Genomic DNA, 18,139 nt, shown 5'->3' on the forward strand with positions numbered 1-18,139 from the left:
GCTGGCATGGGCCTTGGGTTATGGTCCAACCTGGCCGAATACGTTTTGGGCCTAAATTTGGGATGGGCCGAAATTTAGTATGGGCCCGATGGAACATAAACTAAAATTTTAAACTAAATTTTGCATCAGTGGGCTCAGAGCAGGGGCCTACGCGTTTTATTGGGCTTCGCATGGGCCTGGGCGCGAACATGACGTGTCTTTCGGCCTACGTTTAAGGTCCAGATAGTTTTTGGACGAACATGGGCCGGACCTAAAGTATCTTGATTGGTTCGAGCTCGGGCCCAACTCGTGTTTGGCCCATTTGGCGGGGCTAAATGCCGTATTAACCCTAAAGGTTGAGCTTAGTAGGCCCAATGATAGTTCATGCTCACGCTCAATATTGGTTGGGCCGTCATTCATTTGCCAGCAATGGAGACCCAGTGGGCCCGAACATTCATTTTCGGCTCAGCGGGGTTTCTAGAGGGCTTATCATATTCGGTTTTGCTTAATCTTTGGGAGCAGCTGCACGATTGTTCCACTTAGCCTTGGATGAGGCTTAACTCATTCCTGTTCTCCACGGCTATGACGTCACCCAAAACCTAATACATACATTCTCATACTATGTTAGATTTATTCAGTACCATGTCACATGCAAGCCAGGGAAAGTCGGTCTTTCTGGCACCTAGTGACATCACCTCCGAAACACTTGGAATATGGTCACAGGCACCACATCTACCAGCCCACAAAAAATCTACGACAAGGCCATGGACAAATCGCTCAACAGTCCTTAGATCCCGTGCTAACTGCTGAACCCTTTTTGCCTCCTTTCCGTTCCTGTTTCTCTCTGTTTTACCAACAATGTCAGCAGTAATGTCTGCTTCCATGAGCTACCGGGGTTGTTATGACCTACTAGTGGTCCTGCCCCACCAATAATTTTTCTTCACATCGAGTTCATCTTCCACCTGGACAACGAAAACGATAACAATTTTCCAAATTTGAAAATTTAAGTACACACTATGACTACAATTCAACACCAATGCCAGTAAAAAGATACATATTTCAGAACTTGGGAATTCCTGCCTTACCGTTGTTTTAAGGCATCCTCTCCTATCACGGCACCACTTGCATATCACCATCCACGCTTTGCTAGTATTTGAGCCTTTGTAGGAAGCCTCTTGTACGACATCCTGCATGCTCCATCTCCTTCTGTTTAAAAGGGAAAGCCTTTGCTGCAGCAGGCTAAAAATTTTATGTGCAAAAAGAAATTAGCATTAAAAAAGAAATATATCTGCTATGAAAGGGCTTCAGGATATTCAGCAGAATTCATAGGTATGACTTAGGTATGACTTTCTGAAAACCCAAGGGATGTGATGTGAATATCATCTTACCATGGACCAGTTTCCAAAAGATTTTGATGCGTATAACAGCAGCAGCATGAAACACCAGTGATGCAGGGAATGTAATGCTTGACAAAACTTCTAACCATCTGCTAAGAGGATTAACAATTTAAGCTAAACTAATTTCCTTTATTCTTCTTCAGAAAATTTTAATGATGCATTATACCAGGTACGAAATAACTATAAAATATGGTTCGCATTGCCAGTTGAACTAGTTATTGTCCATTAATCTTAACACCTCCACAACAGAGTTGACAACGCGAGCAGTTGAAAATTAGACAATGCAAAGGCACTGCAAAAGTTGAATTAACGACTATATGATTTAAATTAGCAGCATATCTATCCTTCAGTTGCCCAAGTTGACTCATGTGCAAAATGATGTGTCTATTTGATTTGAACCAGCAGCATATCTATCTCCAGTTGCCCTACTTGACTCACATGCGCAAAATGATGTGTATTTGACAGTAGAAGGCTACTGTAATATACACTAGTGTTGGTAAGAAAAACAGGTGTTAGAAACAACAAAGCTGGTGGTGACAAATTTAACTGTTTCAAAGTTTCGACAGCTGGTTTGAAGAAAGTGTTTAGGGTGATACAGTACAGATATCACAGCTGATTGAGGTCAAGGCTCAGGACTCGAGTCCCCTCAACACCAAGTTAATTTTTTCCTTTTCCCCCAACGATAGCTTCTTTGACAATATTTAGATAGGAAGAGAGCTTCCCTGATGTGCATCAGGAGGTCACTCAAGGTCAGGGGCTCAAATCCCTGCCTAGCAAGAACCTATTTGTTTTTTCAAAAGTCTAGGTTGACCTATTTGCTAGTTTACCCAGTAGAACCACGTCAACTTTGGTTGTTGAGCTAGACTTTTTACGTAAAAAGACTGAACTGGACCAGCTTCCAGTACCTAGTTGAACCATGCAGGTTCTCAAAACATTGATATGTGCCTTAAATAACCAAGACATTGTAACTCTACTGGACACACCTCCTCTTTTGATTTGCAAGATGGGCAGGGGAGGAGCAAAATAGTAATCAAACCAAAGACCTAGTAGATTTTGGTAGCTCTAGGTCAAACAGTTGTACAGTTGCATCCTTAAATACAAATTAGTCAAAATGAAAAAGACTATTTTTTATTTGGAGGCATGCCATGATGAAAGAAGTATGAGGCAGATAAGTCACGAGATTATTTTATGACATTTCAAGTTACAATCATAACTCAGAATGAAAGACAAAACGCACAAACTATTATGACAACCTTTTTCTGCAGCTAGTTCCCCAGAACCAGGACACTTACCAAATGGCCCTTAGACTCAGTTTTTAGACTCTCTCTGGATCAATAGAAAGAAAAAAGAAAAAGAAAAAGAAGAAGATAGGATTTGCTCAAAATTTTCGTAAATCAGGAAAAGGCCAAGGAAATGGATCCTACAAAAGTTTTCAGATTGAGAAGAATTTTTTTCTTTTTCTTTTTTTTGCTTCCATACAAGCAATAAAGGGTACGGATAATATAATAGTGGTGACTTCAATCAGTACACTGAGAGGAACAAAGCATTTCCCAATAGCAATAACCTTACATTGATGATTACTTTTTTCCATCATCTGTACCCTTTAGCTTGGAAAAGAAAAAGTTCACCTAGAATATGCAAAATAATAGTCCTCATCATATGCTTTTCCTAGATGATACTGTGCCAGTAAATGAAACTCATGACAAATAGATGCAAAAGTAAGATTGTTGAATGTGAAGAGAAACTTCAGAATTCGACTTGTTCAATGACAGAACACATTAAAGGCAGATTCAGTAAAGGAAAATGTTAAAATTCGACCGACGGTATCCAAAGAGATCATTTTTGCTATCCTGTGACCATTTCCCAAAAAGAGGAGAACAATCATACAAGAATAATAAATGCAGTAGAGAAGCCTATATAGTATCTTGTACAGTTAAAAAATATAACTGAAGATAAATAACTGATATCTTCCCGCAGACAACACTGTCTTTTTACTGAGCGGAAGAAAAAAGCAGTTTAATACTGATATGGGAACAATAGTGAAAAATAAGTTTGGCAGAAATGAAAATGCTCTAATGGATGTGTAGATAATCGGGGAAAAAGTATGATTAGAATTCAGTGTATTTCTAAAAGAGTTGGCGTGACTCCATCTGAGGACACAACGACAAAATACAATATGAATGAAACTTGTTTGGGACAGTTTGGACCTGTGTAGAGGCATCCATGAGAAGATATGCTCAAGATGTGCCATATATTCCAAGAAAAATACTGAATATCAAATATATAAAAGTTATAGTTCAGTCAAACGAAATGGAGTAACTTGATCCATGTTGGAGACCCTGCTTAGAGAAATATGGCCCAATGGTCATTGATGATGATGTGCAGATGTAAGAGAGCAGATTACATGCTACCAGAAACTATAGCAGCATGGACTACATGCAAGATATCTGGAGGAAAGATAAATAACTCATACACTTCTTGTCTGCAGTACACTAATCATTGGTAATAAAACTCCAACCAGAAGGGTCGCCAGCAGAATTAATGCTGTACTGATACTGCAATTGGTTAGTTTCTCTTTTCCAACAAAAGAAACACCAATGTCTTAGTCAGTGGTTATCATTAAGCAGTTGCACCAATGTCTGCCAGGAACAGAGGCTTCACCTAAATTTCTCACAATATATATGAACAAAGGAAGAAACTCAGCCTTACTCCTTTCTAGAATGTTTCAAACAAGCTGTGTTTCCCAAGTAACTACACAAGGTTATCGGATCAGCAATCTGCCTAGCTTGAACCTGAAGATACTATTGTAAAACATATGGGCCCACAGGTTCTCCAACTAAAAGTTCAATTTACAGTTGCAAGCACAAACGTGACATCATATAAAATTTCACCAAAAACTGCGATATAGTGCAAATGATAATCAAGAGTTCGGTCTTCATACCTGACAAGAAAGCCCAAAAGCTACCTCAGTCAATTCAGTCGATCATCCCTAGGTCGACTTTTTATCAACTCCTCCCACTTCACCTCCACTATTTTCGCTGGAAGCTCATTCCTACTCTCTCGCCAGAAACTCTCACTGCACTCTCACTCGTCTCCTGCACCACCCCAGCCGATGCCACAGTGGATAATCTGAATAATCTGCACCATTTCCACACTCCCCATAGTTACTGCATTCCTCGGTATCCTCCATAGCATAAAACATCACTCCCGCTAACAGTCCGACCGTAGCCGTCTCGAATACTTCCACAAACCTCACGATACTCAGCAACCCCCGCATTCTGATCAGGCCCCGAACGGTAAGGCTCATAACCACCACTATAATCCCGTACCATTTGGATCATTACCTCCACTGCTCGGTCGGAAGCGACTAGAACACGCTGCGATCGCATCGGTTTCAAATCGCGACCTCCGGCCAGATCCGGCAAAAGCAAGAGCGCCCGAGGCGGAAGAGCTCCGATTCAGGCTCCCTTCGCTTCCTCGTCGCCACACCTCCTCCTTCATCATCGGTCGCGGACGGTCCGCGCTCGCCGGAGGGACGTTGAAGAGCGGCTGCCGTTCGGGCTCGGGGAAGCGAAGAGAGAAGAACAGAGAGGAGGGATCCGGACGCGATCGGTCTCGCCGGAGAACGGCGTCGGCGCAAGAGAGAAGGAGGAGGAGGAGGAGGAGTTAGGGTTTGGTTGGACGTCGAGAGAGAGAGAGGGGAGAAGAGAGGAGATCGGATGGCCATCGCCGACGAAGCGGAGGCGGTTACAGAGAGATTTTGAAATGGAAGGAGGACTCCCGTGGGGGAAGGATGATAGCTCCTCAATCTGGGAGAAACATACTGTTCTTTTGTGGGCCCCGCCGACATAATAGCTGGCCCGACCCACGCCCCATTAGATATTTTCGATCCCCTCTTTTTGACCCACCTTGGACACTTGAAAAGACAGATCTACCCCGCTTTGCGTTTCTTCAGCTTCGCCAAATTCTCCGGCCCAGACATGGATTTTTGTTAATTGAAATTTGAAACTGGATGTTGCTCTTGACGTTATCAGCAGCCCACGCCATGCCAAACAATGTCAACGCAGCAATAACAATTTTTTTCTGAGAGATTTTTGTATTTTCATTTGCTAATGCGCGTTGTTATTGTGTTCTAAGACGAGCAATATCATATAATTCTGAGTTACATTAATTATTGATGTAAAAAATTTTCTTTTAATGAAGCTCTTTTTCTTTGGATAGTTTTCAATTTTCAATTCGTATGTCCGCCAATAAAAATCTAAGCTTTTGAGAGTTAGATTCAATCGTTCATGCATGCATGTTTTCATTAAGTATGAAATGAAATTATTTATTTTGGAATAAGCCACTAAAGTCTCAATGTCATCCCTATGAAGAATAATTTATTTGTAATAAGCAAAACTGAAAACGACAAAATAGACAGAAGGAGAGGGACATTTACGTAATTCTAAACATTTCATATTCAGCGTCCCTCTCCTAGCTTCGTTCGTCATCTTCGGATCGGAGCTCGAAATCGTCAAGAAAAACTTTAGACTTCTCGACATCACCGACGGTTTTTGTAGCGATCTCCAATAACATCATATGTTCAACTGATTTCCTGGTAAGACATCGTTTCTTTAGCTGTTGGGTGTTTCATCATCCTTAATTTTCTCTACACCGCCTCGTTTTTCGTTTTCCCCTGTTTCTCTCGTGCCGTTGTGGATAAAACCATGTGAAGTCGATGCGATGTGGATGAATTCGTCGTCTGGCCTGCGCTGTACTTTGAACGTTAAAGATTTCTTCTGATGGAGAGTTTCACCTCGTGAAAGTTATTATGGGCTTACGGTTGCTCATCTCTGTAGACTGCGTAGGATAAGTATTAAACGTGTTTGTGAATGATGAGTGATTATCCTCGCAGTCGGAACTGGCGGCATCTTGAATCGGCGAATTATGATTCTTAATGTAATGTAGAGGTGTCTTTGTTTGCAAATTCTGTTGGTGTTTCTTTATAAAGGAATTGTCGTGTCTGAAGATACAAGACGTAGACTCGGTTGCAAAATTTGAGATTTTTAGATTGCCTTACACGTTTGGTATGATATAGCGTAGCAGGGTTTCTCTCTGTTTTCATCTCTGAAATGATGAATTGGGATTCGTCAAATTCCTGGGCTGGTCATGGTAAGGGTATTATATCACAGTGTTCGGTAGTCTTTTTTCTTGGTTGAGCTTTGAAAGTACTTAGATTGTTTCGATTTACGAGTTGCAACTAAATGCTTTTTGGAGACTGCTATTGTTTTCTCTATTTATCTTAGTTGTATTTAATCATTTTGACTGCTGCAAAACTTCCTTGTCAAAGCTTTGCTTTTGTAGTAGTTGTTTTATTCCTTCCTAGAATGACCAAACCGATTTCAAGGTTTGTCTTAAGCTATGAGGTGGGAACTGATCACATGATTGATAAGTTCAATGATTGGTGAACTTGGTAAAAAAGAGCTAATGATTTTTTTATGATGTGTCTGCTTTTGTAGTAGTTGTTTTATTCCTTCCTAGAATGACCGAACCAATTTCAAGGTTTGTCTTGAGCTATGAGGTGAGAACTGATCACTTGATTGACAAGTTCAATGATTGGCGAACTTGGCCGCAAAAAACTATATGATTGGCCAAGACTTTGCTGCAAATTTGTCTCATATGGTTTTAGGAGAACAAGTTGTGATCAGTTGATTGATATGGATTTTTCACGTCTTTTTCACTAAGCAATATATATTTCAATATTTTCAGGTCATTTCTACTTTGACTTGCATGTAGCAAGAGGGTTACCTGTTCCTGATGGATGGTTTACCGGATCAATTGGTTTGGGAAATCTTGGACAGGATCACGAAAACAACAGACAGGAATGCTACTTCTCTAGCATGTAAAAGGCTTTACATGCTGGATAATGAACAGAGACATTCTCTTCGTGTCGGGTGTGGATTAGACCCTGTAAATGAAGCTCTGACTGCTCTCTGCATCAGGTTCCCAAATTTGGCAAAGGTAGAAATAAGTTATTCTGGTTGGATGTCCAAATTGGGGAAACAGTTGGACGACCAAGGCCTTCTGATTCTTTCCAACTATTGTCCCTCTTTGAGCAATCTCACCTTAAGTTACTGCGCGTTCATATCAGATGCGGGTCTTCGCCATTTGACTTCATGTTCCAAGCTCTCTGCTTTGAAGTTGAACTTTACACCACGAATTACTGGCTGTGGCATATTATCTGTTGTGCTGGGCTGCAAAAATCTCACTGTTCTCCATCTTATGCGATGTTTAAATGTTTCCAGTGTTGAGTGGCTACACCACATCGGAAAGCTTGAGACCCTAGAAGATCTTGCAATAAAGAATTGTAGGGCAATCGGTGAGGGTGATTTGGTTAAGCTAGGTGCTAGTTGGAGAAAAATAAGGCGTTTACAGTTTGAAGTAGATGCTAATTACAGATACATGAAGGTTCATGATCGCTCAGTGGATCGATGGCAAACACAGCAGGTCCCATGTGAAAATATGCTGGAGATGAGCTTGGTCAATTGCATCATCCACCCGGGGAGAGGTCTAGCGTCCGTGCTGGGTCATTGTAAAAACCTAGAGAGTATATGCTTGGACATGTGTGTTGGGATCAGGGACTGTGATATCATCAATTTATCACAAAAGTCCAGGAAACTTCGTTCTCTGTCACTTCGAGTCCCATCAGACTACTCACTACCTCTTTTGATGAATAACCCGTTGAGATTGACAGATGAGAGTCTACAAGCTTTGGCTCAGAATTGTTCGATGCTTGAAGAAATTATGATATCCTTCTCCGATGGGGAGTTTCCTTCATTTTCTTCATTCACATTGAATGGTATTCTTAGTTTGGTCAAAATGTGCCCCATCCGCAAACTAGCTCTTGACCATCTAGACTCCTTCAATGACGATGGGATGGAGGCGCTGTGCTTTGCTCAGCATTTGGAGTTCTTGCAGTTCGTCAGATGCCAAGAGGTAAGTGACGAGGGACTGCAGCATGTTATCCACTTTCCTTCTTTGCGGACCTTGCGATTGGTAAAGTGCCTAGGAATCACCGATGATGGCCTGAAGCCACTTGTGGGATCACAAAAGTTAGAGTTGCTTGTGGTGGAAGATTGTCCTCAGATTTCAGAAAGGGGCCTTCAAGGTGCTGCAGAATCTGTTTCTTTCAGGCAAGACTTGTCATGGATGTATTGAAGCCATAGGGGCACCCATTCCGTCCTTGTGTCTATTGGAGTGAGTAGTAAAAATTTGTTTTCTTGTAGTTGTTCAGTAGATTTGTATATGATTCAAAAGATCGTGCTGTTTGTGGTTAGAGTGAAAACAATTGTGCTGTCATTAGTTGCTGGACTGGTGTTGTATGTCCATGCCAAGGCATATGCCTTGCCTTCTTTTTCGTTGCTTAAGTAAAGCCCCTGTTGATGATGTGCAGTTGAATGCTCTCTTCATTAATCCTATTCATAATTTGCTATGTTTGGAGATTGTTTTTCACTTGCAGGAGTTCACGATTGAATATTGCTTTTTGGATTATTTCAATCAGTCGTAAAACGATAGGGAACTCACAGCCTGAGGACAACTTTGACAAAGAGTCATGTCACCATAACATAAATGAGTGTCATATGGGCAACTTCCTGCTTTCAAATGTTCAGCCCAACTTCGATATCTAACTCAGCTAATGATGATTTGTAATAGACCTTTTCCTTCTCTCGGGTCTATTGGTGGACGAACTAAAATCTAATTAAGTAGAGAACATTTTTCCACAACTAAAATGCATTGATCATCGTTGTTGGGTGAGCTCGATTACACCATATTACACACAAAGGACGCATTGCCCGACCTTTTATGCTGTATTGATTTCCAGAAACTCAGTAGTCAATGACCTTTCTAATTTATGAATCTTCAATCGACAAACCTAAAGTTAGGCTTAATCTGCTAGTGATTGATACCGATAACTATCGAAGATGAAAGGCATTCTATTGTGTACTATAATACCAACTAAGTTGTTGAGAACCACTCCTTGGTAGGCTTGCTTTCCCAGTCATAAAGCCACACCGTATAGTGGAGGAGATATAGAACTAAAATAGGAAAAAAAAATTGATGACGGCTTGTAAGAAGAGTGACTTCTACCCCTTTAGAAAAATAATTATGTCCCCATCGCAAGAATCTTGAGTGTTCTACACGTTCACAAAATCATGCAAGCGTAGCTGTATACAAGCAGGACATGCACACACCTAACCACATTCGCACACGAGCATGCATGCCCTATATATAGCAACAAATCAAAGCAAAGGTGTTCACGCCCTACATAAAGCAACAAATCAAAGCAAGGTTTACACCGATGTCCATTATCTCTCCATAAACACATGCAGAGCATTTCACTTGCTCAGTCGTTTGTCTAACAACAAGAGTAGCATCTGTCAAATAGCAACCTGCGAATCACATAATCTGTACAACCATCTCTAGGAACAGTAACAATGAAGATGATCACTAATAAAGGTGCTATTCAATTCTCGGGCAACAAAGAATTCTCAAAAATTGCCGCCTTATTGTCTTGTTGGCATTACAGGTCTAAGTACATCTTCAAAAGTAACAAGAGCATCTATATTTTGATCTTCATAGTTGATAAAGCTAAAAGGTTTATAGAATAATGTAATGTGGAGCTGCAATCGATGCCCAGAGCCTGAAGTTACTTCCAGCCCCAATAGTAAGTTGCTTGAACTCAACAAATAATAGAAGACCTGTCAATAACACTTCAAGATTTCGGCTTCTTTGATGCTCCCAAGTTACTAGGCTCAGGCTTCCGCTTTATCCCCAAGAAATGCTCAACCTAGAATACAGCCGAACATCAGAACTTATGAAGTATGAACCAAGGGCAGGTGCCTTAAAAGCCAGGACAAAAAGATTCCCTGGTAAAAGAAAACAAAAGGAGAAGAGAGAAGCCCTAAAACCATTTTGACAAACACAGCTTGATAAGAATATCACTAAAATCGTGATGCCTAAGACCTTGCTTTTCTTCTGAAAGTCTAGTAACTTTAGTCTAAAATGCATCTGGAAGCAGAAGTACAAAAATGATCTGATGGTGGCAAATACTCAGAAATTATTCCAAGTGGTGTTAAAAAGATAGCCTGGCAGTGCCGCATACATAGAAAACTTTGCACCTGAGACGCATCTTGATACTTTGCGTAAAAAATTATGGTGCAAACAAACACAGGCCAATTTCCTTTTTGCAATAAAATAAGAGTGATACTACATCAAAACTTGGGTCGACACTGACCTTCCTATCTCCGAGCATGGGCGTTAAGCTCCCGGGATCCTTCTCAATGGTGGCAAAGCCACTTCTTGGATCACTGTTTTGACTGGAAACACCCCAGAAGGAAAAAAAAAAAAAACAATTAAATAAACAGGCACAAAGTAACAAAAATCTAATCATTATTTTATCATTCGATTACCATGGTAAATAGACATTGCATGAAGTCCAGCTTACACTTATTAGATGGTGTCTGATTGTCTTCTCAGATATAGATTGTTTATCATCAATCAAGCAAGTCAGACCACTCAAATTTCTATTAAGGTGCCGCCTTTTTAAGCATAAAGATGGAGACATCTATAGGTTGATCTATAAAGCATGGTCATAGGCTATGATTTTTAAGTTAACAAATTCACAAGTCTTGAAACTGGAGATTCCCCTCAAACGTCTGGGGAAATATAATCTGGAAAGAGTCATCCAGGCAGTGATCTATGGAGCTGTACATAAACAAACAGAAACATCTCCTCAGCAGAGCCCAGGCTCCGAGGATTTGGGATAAATACAAAATCTGAAGCAGCAAAGCGAGAAGACAGTCAAGCACTTTGGTCACGGAACAAGACACTCCACATCGACATCGTATAAAGTCAGGTTAATCTAAAATGCTATGTACTTAAATGCCAATGAAAAAAGAACTAGTAACTTGATTTTTTAACACAGGAAAACATACCCAGGCTTAACATGACCACTAAGCACAAGATAAGGTGTCTTCATTTGAGCTTGAGCTTCCCTCATCCTCTCTGCTGACGAAGAAGGCGTGTCTGAATTCTTCATCTGCTTCAACTTCAATTCTTCATGGTATTGCTTCATGCGCTTCTCTTGCTTCATTTTGCCAGGCCCTTTTCCATGAAATTTATGGGAAAGCAATCGGAAAGCTTCCTTTGGGGTTAACTGTTGCAAAACATTCAAAACAAGAAGATTGGCATAAAAACATCAAAGTAATGAATTGGTGTTTCTTTGTCAGACGCAAAAGAAATTATAATGGAGAATTTAGTATTACAAGGCTATTTTATGATTAATATCTTTTTTTCCTTAAAAACTTACTATTCGGCCAAATTCATCTGTCCTTTCAATGCGGATCTCTTTCTGTCCACCATCTGCAATGCCTACGAGCTTGCTTTTCTTCTTATCCATGTTTCTACCACCCCACTCAACAGTTTCTTTAAGTGTTCCCCGATCCTTGAGCAGCTTTAGGGCACCCGACAGCCCTTTCCCCACTGCAGCTTCATGAATTGTCTCATCCGGAACAACTTCCTCCTCATCCTCATTAACAGAACCTTCATCATTACCAAATTCTTTAAATTCTGTCCAGCCTCCAGGCTCATCTTTTACTTCATTATCAGATGTTACTGGTGCTTCATCTTCATCCATGAAGACATCTTCTGTGTCAGGCTTACGAGAAACTGGAACATGAAGGGTAACGGCACAATTTCAGTACCTCACTTGGTAAGAAAATAACATCACATATTCTTTTCAGACACCAAAGACCATATCAAGCAATTGGTGGATATAACACCGATTTCAAGAGGAAGTAATTTCAATTACATGAATGAAATCTCAAAATTGCAATGCAAGCCCAATATGCATGTCTCTCTCCCTTTCTCAGTAGAACCAACAGCGTTCTTAGCCAGCATATATCCTGAAAACTAACTGTGGTTTTAAAACTAAGCAACTCCAATATGGCCAAAACAGTTGAATAAGTCCAGTGCTCTTCAAGACAGCAATCCCCTCGACCAGCAATTAGGAATTTAGTTCGGAAGTTAAAATGCATCCCAAATAAACAAGCTACTGTGACTGCATGAGCCACAGACTGCAAGTTGTATGCGAAAAGTTCGCTTGTTTGCAAGTTGTCCAGGATGTTGTTCAATGAGGCACATCAAGTGCACTGCTTGTTCGCACATACACAGAAGGCAAATTCTAAAATAAGTCACTTACAATCAATCTTTCAGTATGCATACAGTGAAAGAACAAGAAATGTTGCTCATTGACCATCCAAACAATACCAGAATTCTAAACTAAACAGCCAACTTAAACTAGTTTTGACCCAATAAGCAGCAATGCTACCCAAATCAGCAAAAGGCAGTAATCTGAAAAAACTGGAGAACAAAATAAGGGTTCCACAGTTCAGAAAGAAAATATGATCGCAACTTGTCCAGGCCAACACAGAATTAATCAAATGTATACCTTCATCAACCTCGAGGCCTGAAACAAAACCTTCTATTTCTGTCATGACAACCCTGCTTTCCTGTGATTCTCCAGTCGTGACACTCTGATTTTCTGCATTGTGTGTGCTGGGAATACTACTGGCACGAAGAGCTATCGCTTTAGGACCAGAAGCCCCCTTCTCTTCTTGCTTCTTTAGAGCCAATTTCCTAGCTCTCTCTAAAGATTTATAAAGATCTTCATCGTCGTCAGCAATGACCATGTTTTCGTCATTCTCCGTCTTAACAGGAAGAGTTTGCTCCACCCGCAGTAACCTAGATGCCTCCTCTGCTTTAGCATAGGCCAATTGGAAGGCATTCTTTCTCATCTCAGCCTCGATTTTCTCTTGTTCCTCTCTGCTAGCCTGCCTCCTCCCATCCTTACGTGATCCAAGATCTCCAACACCCAACCCTGCTGAAACTGCTTCCGCTTCAAGGGCATCTAAGTCCAACTTCTCTTTCTTCCGTAAGGATTTCTTTTTCTTGGGCTTTCTGAATCGAAGCAATTCTTCTTGAGTGTAATAATCGGATGAGGTCTTGGCAGATGAGGTGAGATCTTCATAATGACTACTTGAAGAAACACCTTGTAGCCTCCTTCTTAGCTGTATATGAAGTACACGAAACTTCTTTAGAACGACCAAGCAGACCTCATTCGTATTCTAACTAATGCTGAACCACAAGATGCAGAAAAACTAGTTACCTCTTCCAATTTCTTTTCAGCTTCATTGGTCAAACGTCCACTTGAGTCAAGAGTTACCCCCTGAAACCATCAAAAGAAGTGGGAATGCAATAGCTAGATATGACACTTGTAATCAGAAAAGAGAAAAAAAACTAACCTCATCTTGAGCCGGATCATCATATTGTGGAAGCATTTTCTTCTCTGATGCAGGGTCATCACTGAATCTAAAAATGACAGAGCTAATAATAAGTTGAGTGTATGCATATACCAATAGGGATAAGAATATTTGGCTTACTTGTCATCATAGATTCCACTTTTCTTCTTGGCAGCTTTGTAAGCTTCATCCCTATGTTTCTGCTCTCCAATTTCCACATTCTCAAGCATATCAACTTCTGCATTTACAAGCAAAACTCTATCAAACATAAAATTAAACAAGTAGTAAGGACCAAAGATAACACGATTGCCAAAGGCTTACCTTCATTGATGTCTCCATCTGCAAGTATGTTCTGATCTTTGAGTGTCAAAACAACTGCTCCACCTTCAACAACCTTATCAAGTCCGTGAAGTACTTTCACCCCTGCTAGATCATCTGTCAACAAAGTTGTTCTCTATGCATTAAGATCAATTTTACAGAAGCTTAAAGCACAATAAAAAATACATATTGATATTCCCTACAACAATAAACAAAGATAAATCAAGTAGAGGTATGACCATTCTGGATGAAATAAGCAACACTTAGCAAATGCACAAATGAAAAAGAAGGCTGAGCAAATGCAACAGCACACATGCACAATTAGGTCCTAATAATCTGATGTTCTAGTGTTCCCAACATAATTGCAAAGCAATATTGTAAGTTTGACAAGGGCATATAGTGAAATCATTACATGCTTCTCAGTTCAAGAGAAGTCATAAAGTAAAGTAGAAAGCATAGAACATGTATATGATGTAATTCACAAAAGTTGAAGAAATCATACGAGCATTTCTAGGAACTTCTTGCTCATCTTCGCTCTCTCCATGACCAATATCATCCTGAGAATGAGCATAAGAGGATCAGTTACCTAGTTACCTATATTAATCACGTACTTATAATAAGGCATCTACAATCACAATCTGACCTGCTCCTCAAATACTTTAGATAGCCGCATGACTTTCTCCTTTTCTGCATTCCTTTTCTGTTCAAGCTTACGACTCCTATTAACCCATGCCAATATCTCAGAAGCACCCTCAGACTCGGGCTGTCTTTTCAGTCTCTCTTCTTTTGCCCTAATAGAAGACATATACTCAACTTCTTTCTTCACATCACAGAAATAGAGCAGTTCAAAAAAGAATGTGACTTTACATGTTAATGGGTAAAAGCAAATGGTATCAGTTTTGCAATATATTCAAAGTCCAAATTCATGATATAAGGAAATATTTGCAAAGTAACCCTCTATTATGTAAATGAAATTCAGCAACATATCATAATGCAAGTTGTGTTCCAGATAATAAGTTCATAACTTAAATTTAGCTGCTGAACTTGCTTCATGAGACATGATATAGGTGAATTGTTTCTCCCTACAACATTTCAATAATCAAGTTTTGCACCAATATCAAATAAATTCAGAGCAACAAGCACCTAGCATCCCACAACCAGCAATCAAAACTAATGTCCTGATGTTTTGGACAATTTCCCTTCATCTGAGCAAGTAGGAAAAACAAATGCATATCATTCAAGTCTTTCGTAAAATTCCATGGTGCAAGAAAATCCAGAATGTTTAACCCATATTATCCTTGAGATTTGAGGATCAGAAAAACATGCATTAGTGAAGTTGCAACATGTACTTGGGAACAAAAAGGTTGAAAAACTAGCACAATCAAGCATCAGATACAACTTGACTGAACATAGAAAACCAATTCCCTAAAAGCACAATGAATGTTCACTTACTTTGAGATGCGGTCTTGTAGATTGGAGGTGGACAACCTAGTTCCATCCAAAGCACTATCGGGATTTTGCCCGTGCCCAACATCTTCCTTTTCTTCAGCAATGTCAAATTCCACTCTATTATCCTTGATCCTATCATAGTCATGTGCATCCCCTTTCCTGATTACCCTTTCTTTATCTCTTGACCTGTCTCTGTCGTGATCTTCCTCCCTGTCCCTCTGCCTATTGCTCTTCTCCTTTGCTTCATCTGTCACCCTGTCCTTCTCCTTTTCTCTTCCTTTGTCTCTATATTTTTCTCTCTCTTTCTCCTTTGGCTTCTCCTTCTCCCTCTCTCTTTCTTTCTCCCTGCTACTCTTCTCCTTCCCCTTCTCTTTGTCATCACTCTCCTTTTCTACCTCACGATCCTTCCGTCTATCCTTTCGATCTTTTTCCCTCTCACGCTCTCGCTCCCGCTCCCGCTCCCTCTCCTTGTCTCTATGTTTGTCACGCTGTTCATAATCTCTCTCTTTCTCTCTACCCTTAGTAATCCTGCTCCTATCCTTCTCGTGCTCCTCTCCATCTTCCTTCCTCCTATCCTTCTCACGCTCATCTCTATCATCCTTCCTCCTATCCCTGCTTGAGAGTCTATCGTCTTTTGCTTCTTTGTCTTTTTCTTTGTTCCCTTGATCCTTCTCTTCTCGGTGACCACTCTTTTTCCGATCCTTACTCCTATGCTTACTCAAATCTCTAGACTTATGCCCACCAATTTCCTCGGAATCACCATCCCCCACGTCTCGCTTCTCTCTGTTAGGAGATTCATCCAATTCCATCTCCTCACTCTATTCAACTTTTGAACCCTTTATGCCAAAGCTATAACCTTCAGCCAAGTGCTGTCAATGACGCCTGTGCGAGGAGGGTTATTTGTATAAGATGATTAATGTGAGGACATCAGTCAGATGGAAATAAAATAAAATAAAAAAGTCCGGTAATGTAGTTTGATATTCCCATCAATTGATGAAATTACCCAAACTTTTCCAAGATCAAAGGCATTCATCATCTACATCAATCAAACTTTAGTATTACTATCTATTGAAACTTTACACCCGTTTGCTTGAATTAACGTGCTCACCTAATTCTCCAGTTTCAAGTTTTCTGTTCCACACACGAAACAATCGTTGCCCTCTTAAGTGAACAAGAAACACGGAAGCAGGCAATTATCTCTTTCATAGTATCGACAAAGAGCAACACAAAAGCAAACTCAAGGCGGAGCTCAGCCGATTCAAACCATCGATTCGCGACAGAAACAACCAAAAACTAGGGAGCTAATCAGTTTTATGACAATAAGAGATTCGACCGACCGACGGCAAAAGGGGAACCTGAAAAGCCGAAGCAAGAAGAAACCCTAAGAGCAAGCAAAACTCTGATTCAGGAATCAAGTCGGTACCCAAACTAATTCACGAACTCCCAAAAAATAAAACTTCAAAAGCACGGGTTGAAGCCAGTCCGAAATCGACTAAATTTCACCTGATTGAGACGACGGAGCTCGCGATTCTAGATTCACGAGAGCTAGAACAGAGCAGCCGAGCGTAACGGGAAGGTGGATGGGAGAAGACAGACCCTGTGGCTGCGCCCGACACTTGGATTTCGCGGAGGCCACCACGCCAAATCAACTCTCCGCAAGCCCTAGCTCGAACGGGACGCACCGTCTCTGAACGAACCAGCCGCACGACGGCGGACAGAAATAGTCGGGCGAAGCGGGAGCCGACGCGACAGCCGCACGCACGTCGGAGGAGGTCGATAAAGGCCGACTTCAATTTCAGGGACGTGATTCTGCCCAGTGGAGTGCCGCTAAAACGCAACGTCGCAGTGATGACCAGAGAGACCCACGCTTCTTGTTTTTTGACATTTAGGCCAGTTATGGTCGTATCGTGGTTCACAAGAGGTTTAATTTCTTGACAATTAATTAGAAATTTCGAGAAGGAAAACATGAATTTCATATTTGTTACAGCATAAATCTCATCAATCACCGGTGGATGAAGCGAGCAATCTCGTTCCGCCGGGACTTTCAACAATGCATGTCTTATTTTTTTATTTCGCATGAATGCATTTGAGGAATTCTTTTTTTTTTTTCCCATCTCTTTTACTTTTTTAATATTTTCTTTTCGTTGTAGCATTTAAAATGTGCTTGAGAGTCCCCACATCTTTTTTTTTTTTTTTTTGTAAAGGTAATAAATATATAAATAAAGCTAAGGTAATATACAAAAGATTAGCACCAAAAACCTATACTCATTCCTCATAATGAGACAAAGTGTGAGGGAGCCAATGTAAGAGGCCACATAGGCAAACAAAAAAGCCACAAGGGCACAGCAACAAAACAAACAAGCGAGAAAGAGAAACAACAAGGCTGACCAACCCTCAGTCCCCCAAGGAAGCGGCTAAGAACGGCTAGCCAAGAAAGATAGGAGCAACTCGCGCAAAGCAACAACTAAGGAGCACTAGTCAGACGAGAGAACACCGCAGGTCGAACCCCCAACCACGCTGAAGCCTCTTATTCCTCGGGGTAGGAGGAACATCTTTGAATGTTATAGCTTTATCCCTCACAACCTTAATAAGGTGGTTTTTTAGAGCCGAGACCACTAAGGATTCGCCCCGAAATATAATCGCATTCCTCTTTTTCCA

The 18,139-nt window shown here is 40.7% G+C and overlaps 2 protein-coding genes and 1 long non-coding RNA gene across 4 annotated transcripts; 1 reads left to right on the forward strand and 2 right to left on the reverse strand.

Moving 5' to 3' along the window:
• Positions 1 to 567: 567 nt before the first annotated feature.
• On the reverse strand, positions 568 to 5,188 carry LOC104423202. 2 transcript variants are annotated; one of them, XR_005547116.1, is made up of 3 exons: positions 4,318 to 5,185; positions 1,065 to 1,218; positions 568 to 941 (listed from the first exon to the last, which is right to left on the reverse strand). It is a non-coding gene; the product is annotated as an uncharacterized LOC104423202 (long non-coding RNA). The 2 variants fall into 2 exon arrangements; XR_001981909.2 differs by having other exon boundaries at positions 1,065 to 5,188.
• A 658-nt stretch (positions 5,189 to 5,846) lies between these two features.
• LOC104423203 (F-box/LRR-repeat protein 14) lies at positions 5,847 to 8,807 on the forward strand. The gene is made up of 2 exons (XM_010035685.3): positions 5,847 to 5,973; positions 7,125 to 8,807. The coding sequence occupies exon 2, from the start codon at positions 7,173 to 7,175 to the stop codon at positions 8,571 to 8,573; it is 1,401 nt and encodes a 466-aa protein (XP_010033987.2). The 5' UTR covers positions 5,847 to 5,973; positions 7,125 to 7,172; the 3' UTR covers positions 8,574 to 8,807.
• An 875-nt stretch (positions 8,808 to 9,682) lies between these two features.
• LOC104423204 (SART-1 family protein DOT2) lies at positions 9,683 to 17,361 on the reverse strand. Its single transcript, XM_010035688.3, has 13 exons — positions 16,985 to 17,361; positions 15,485 to 16,363; positions 14,676 to 14,823; positions 14,535 to 14,589; positions 14,036 to 14,149; positions 13,856 to 13,952; positions 13,718 to 13,784; positions 13,582 to 13,641; positions 12,865 to 13,483; positions 11,725 to 12,083; positions 11,351 to 11,571; positions 10,651 to 10,732; positions 9,683 to 10,203 (listed from the first exon to the last, which is right to left on the reverse strand). Exons 2-13 carry the CDS (start codon positions 16,288 to 16,290, stop codon positions 10,129 to 10,131), a joined length of 2,703 nt encoding a protein of 900 aa, XP_010033990.1. The 5' UTR covers positions 16,291 to 16,363; positions 16,985 to 17,361; the 3' UTR covers positions 9,683 to 10,128.
• Between the last annotated feature and the right edge of the window lie 778 nt (positions 17,362 to 18,139).

This window comes from Eucalyptus grandis, chromosome 10 (assembly GCF_016545825.1).
Source record: "Eucalyptus grandis isolate ANBG69807.140 chromosome 10, ASM1654582v1, whole genome shotgun sequence".
NCBI classification, from domain to species: Eukaryota; Viridiplantae; Streptophyta; class Magnoliopsida; order Myrtales; family Myrtaceae; genus Eucalyptus; species Eucalyptus grandis.

Excerpts from the sequence above, each read along its gene's own strand:
- LOC104423203 (XM_010035685.3), top strand. The coding sequence starts at position 7,173 with ATGGATGGTTTACCGGATCAATTGGTTTGGGAAATCTTGGACAGGATC.
- LOC104423204 (XM_010035688.3), bottom strand. The coding sequence starts at position 16,290 with ATGGAATTGGATGAATCTCCTAACAGAGAGAAGCGAGACGTGGGGGAT. Across the intron at positions 13,642-13,717 it reads ATGATCCGGCTCAAGATGAG|GGGGTAACTCTTGACTCAAG; the intron begins GTTAGTTTTTTT and ends TGATGGTTTCAG. Across the intron at positions 12,084-12,864 it reads AGGCCTCGAGGTTGATGAAG|TTTCTCGTAAGCCTGACACA; the intron begins GTATACATTTGA and ends TTCATGTTCCAG.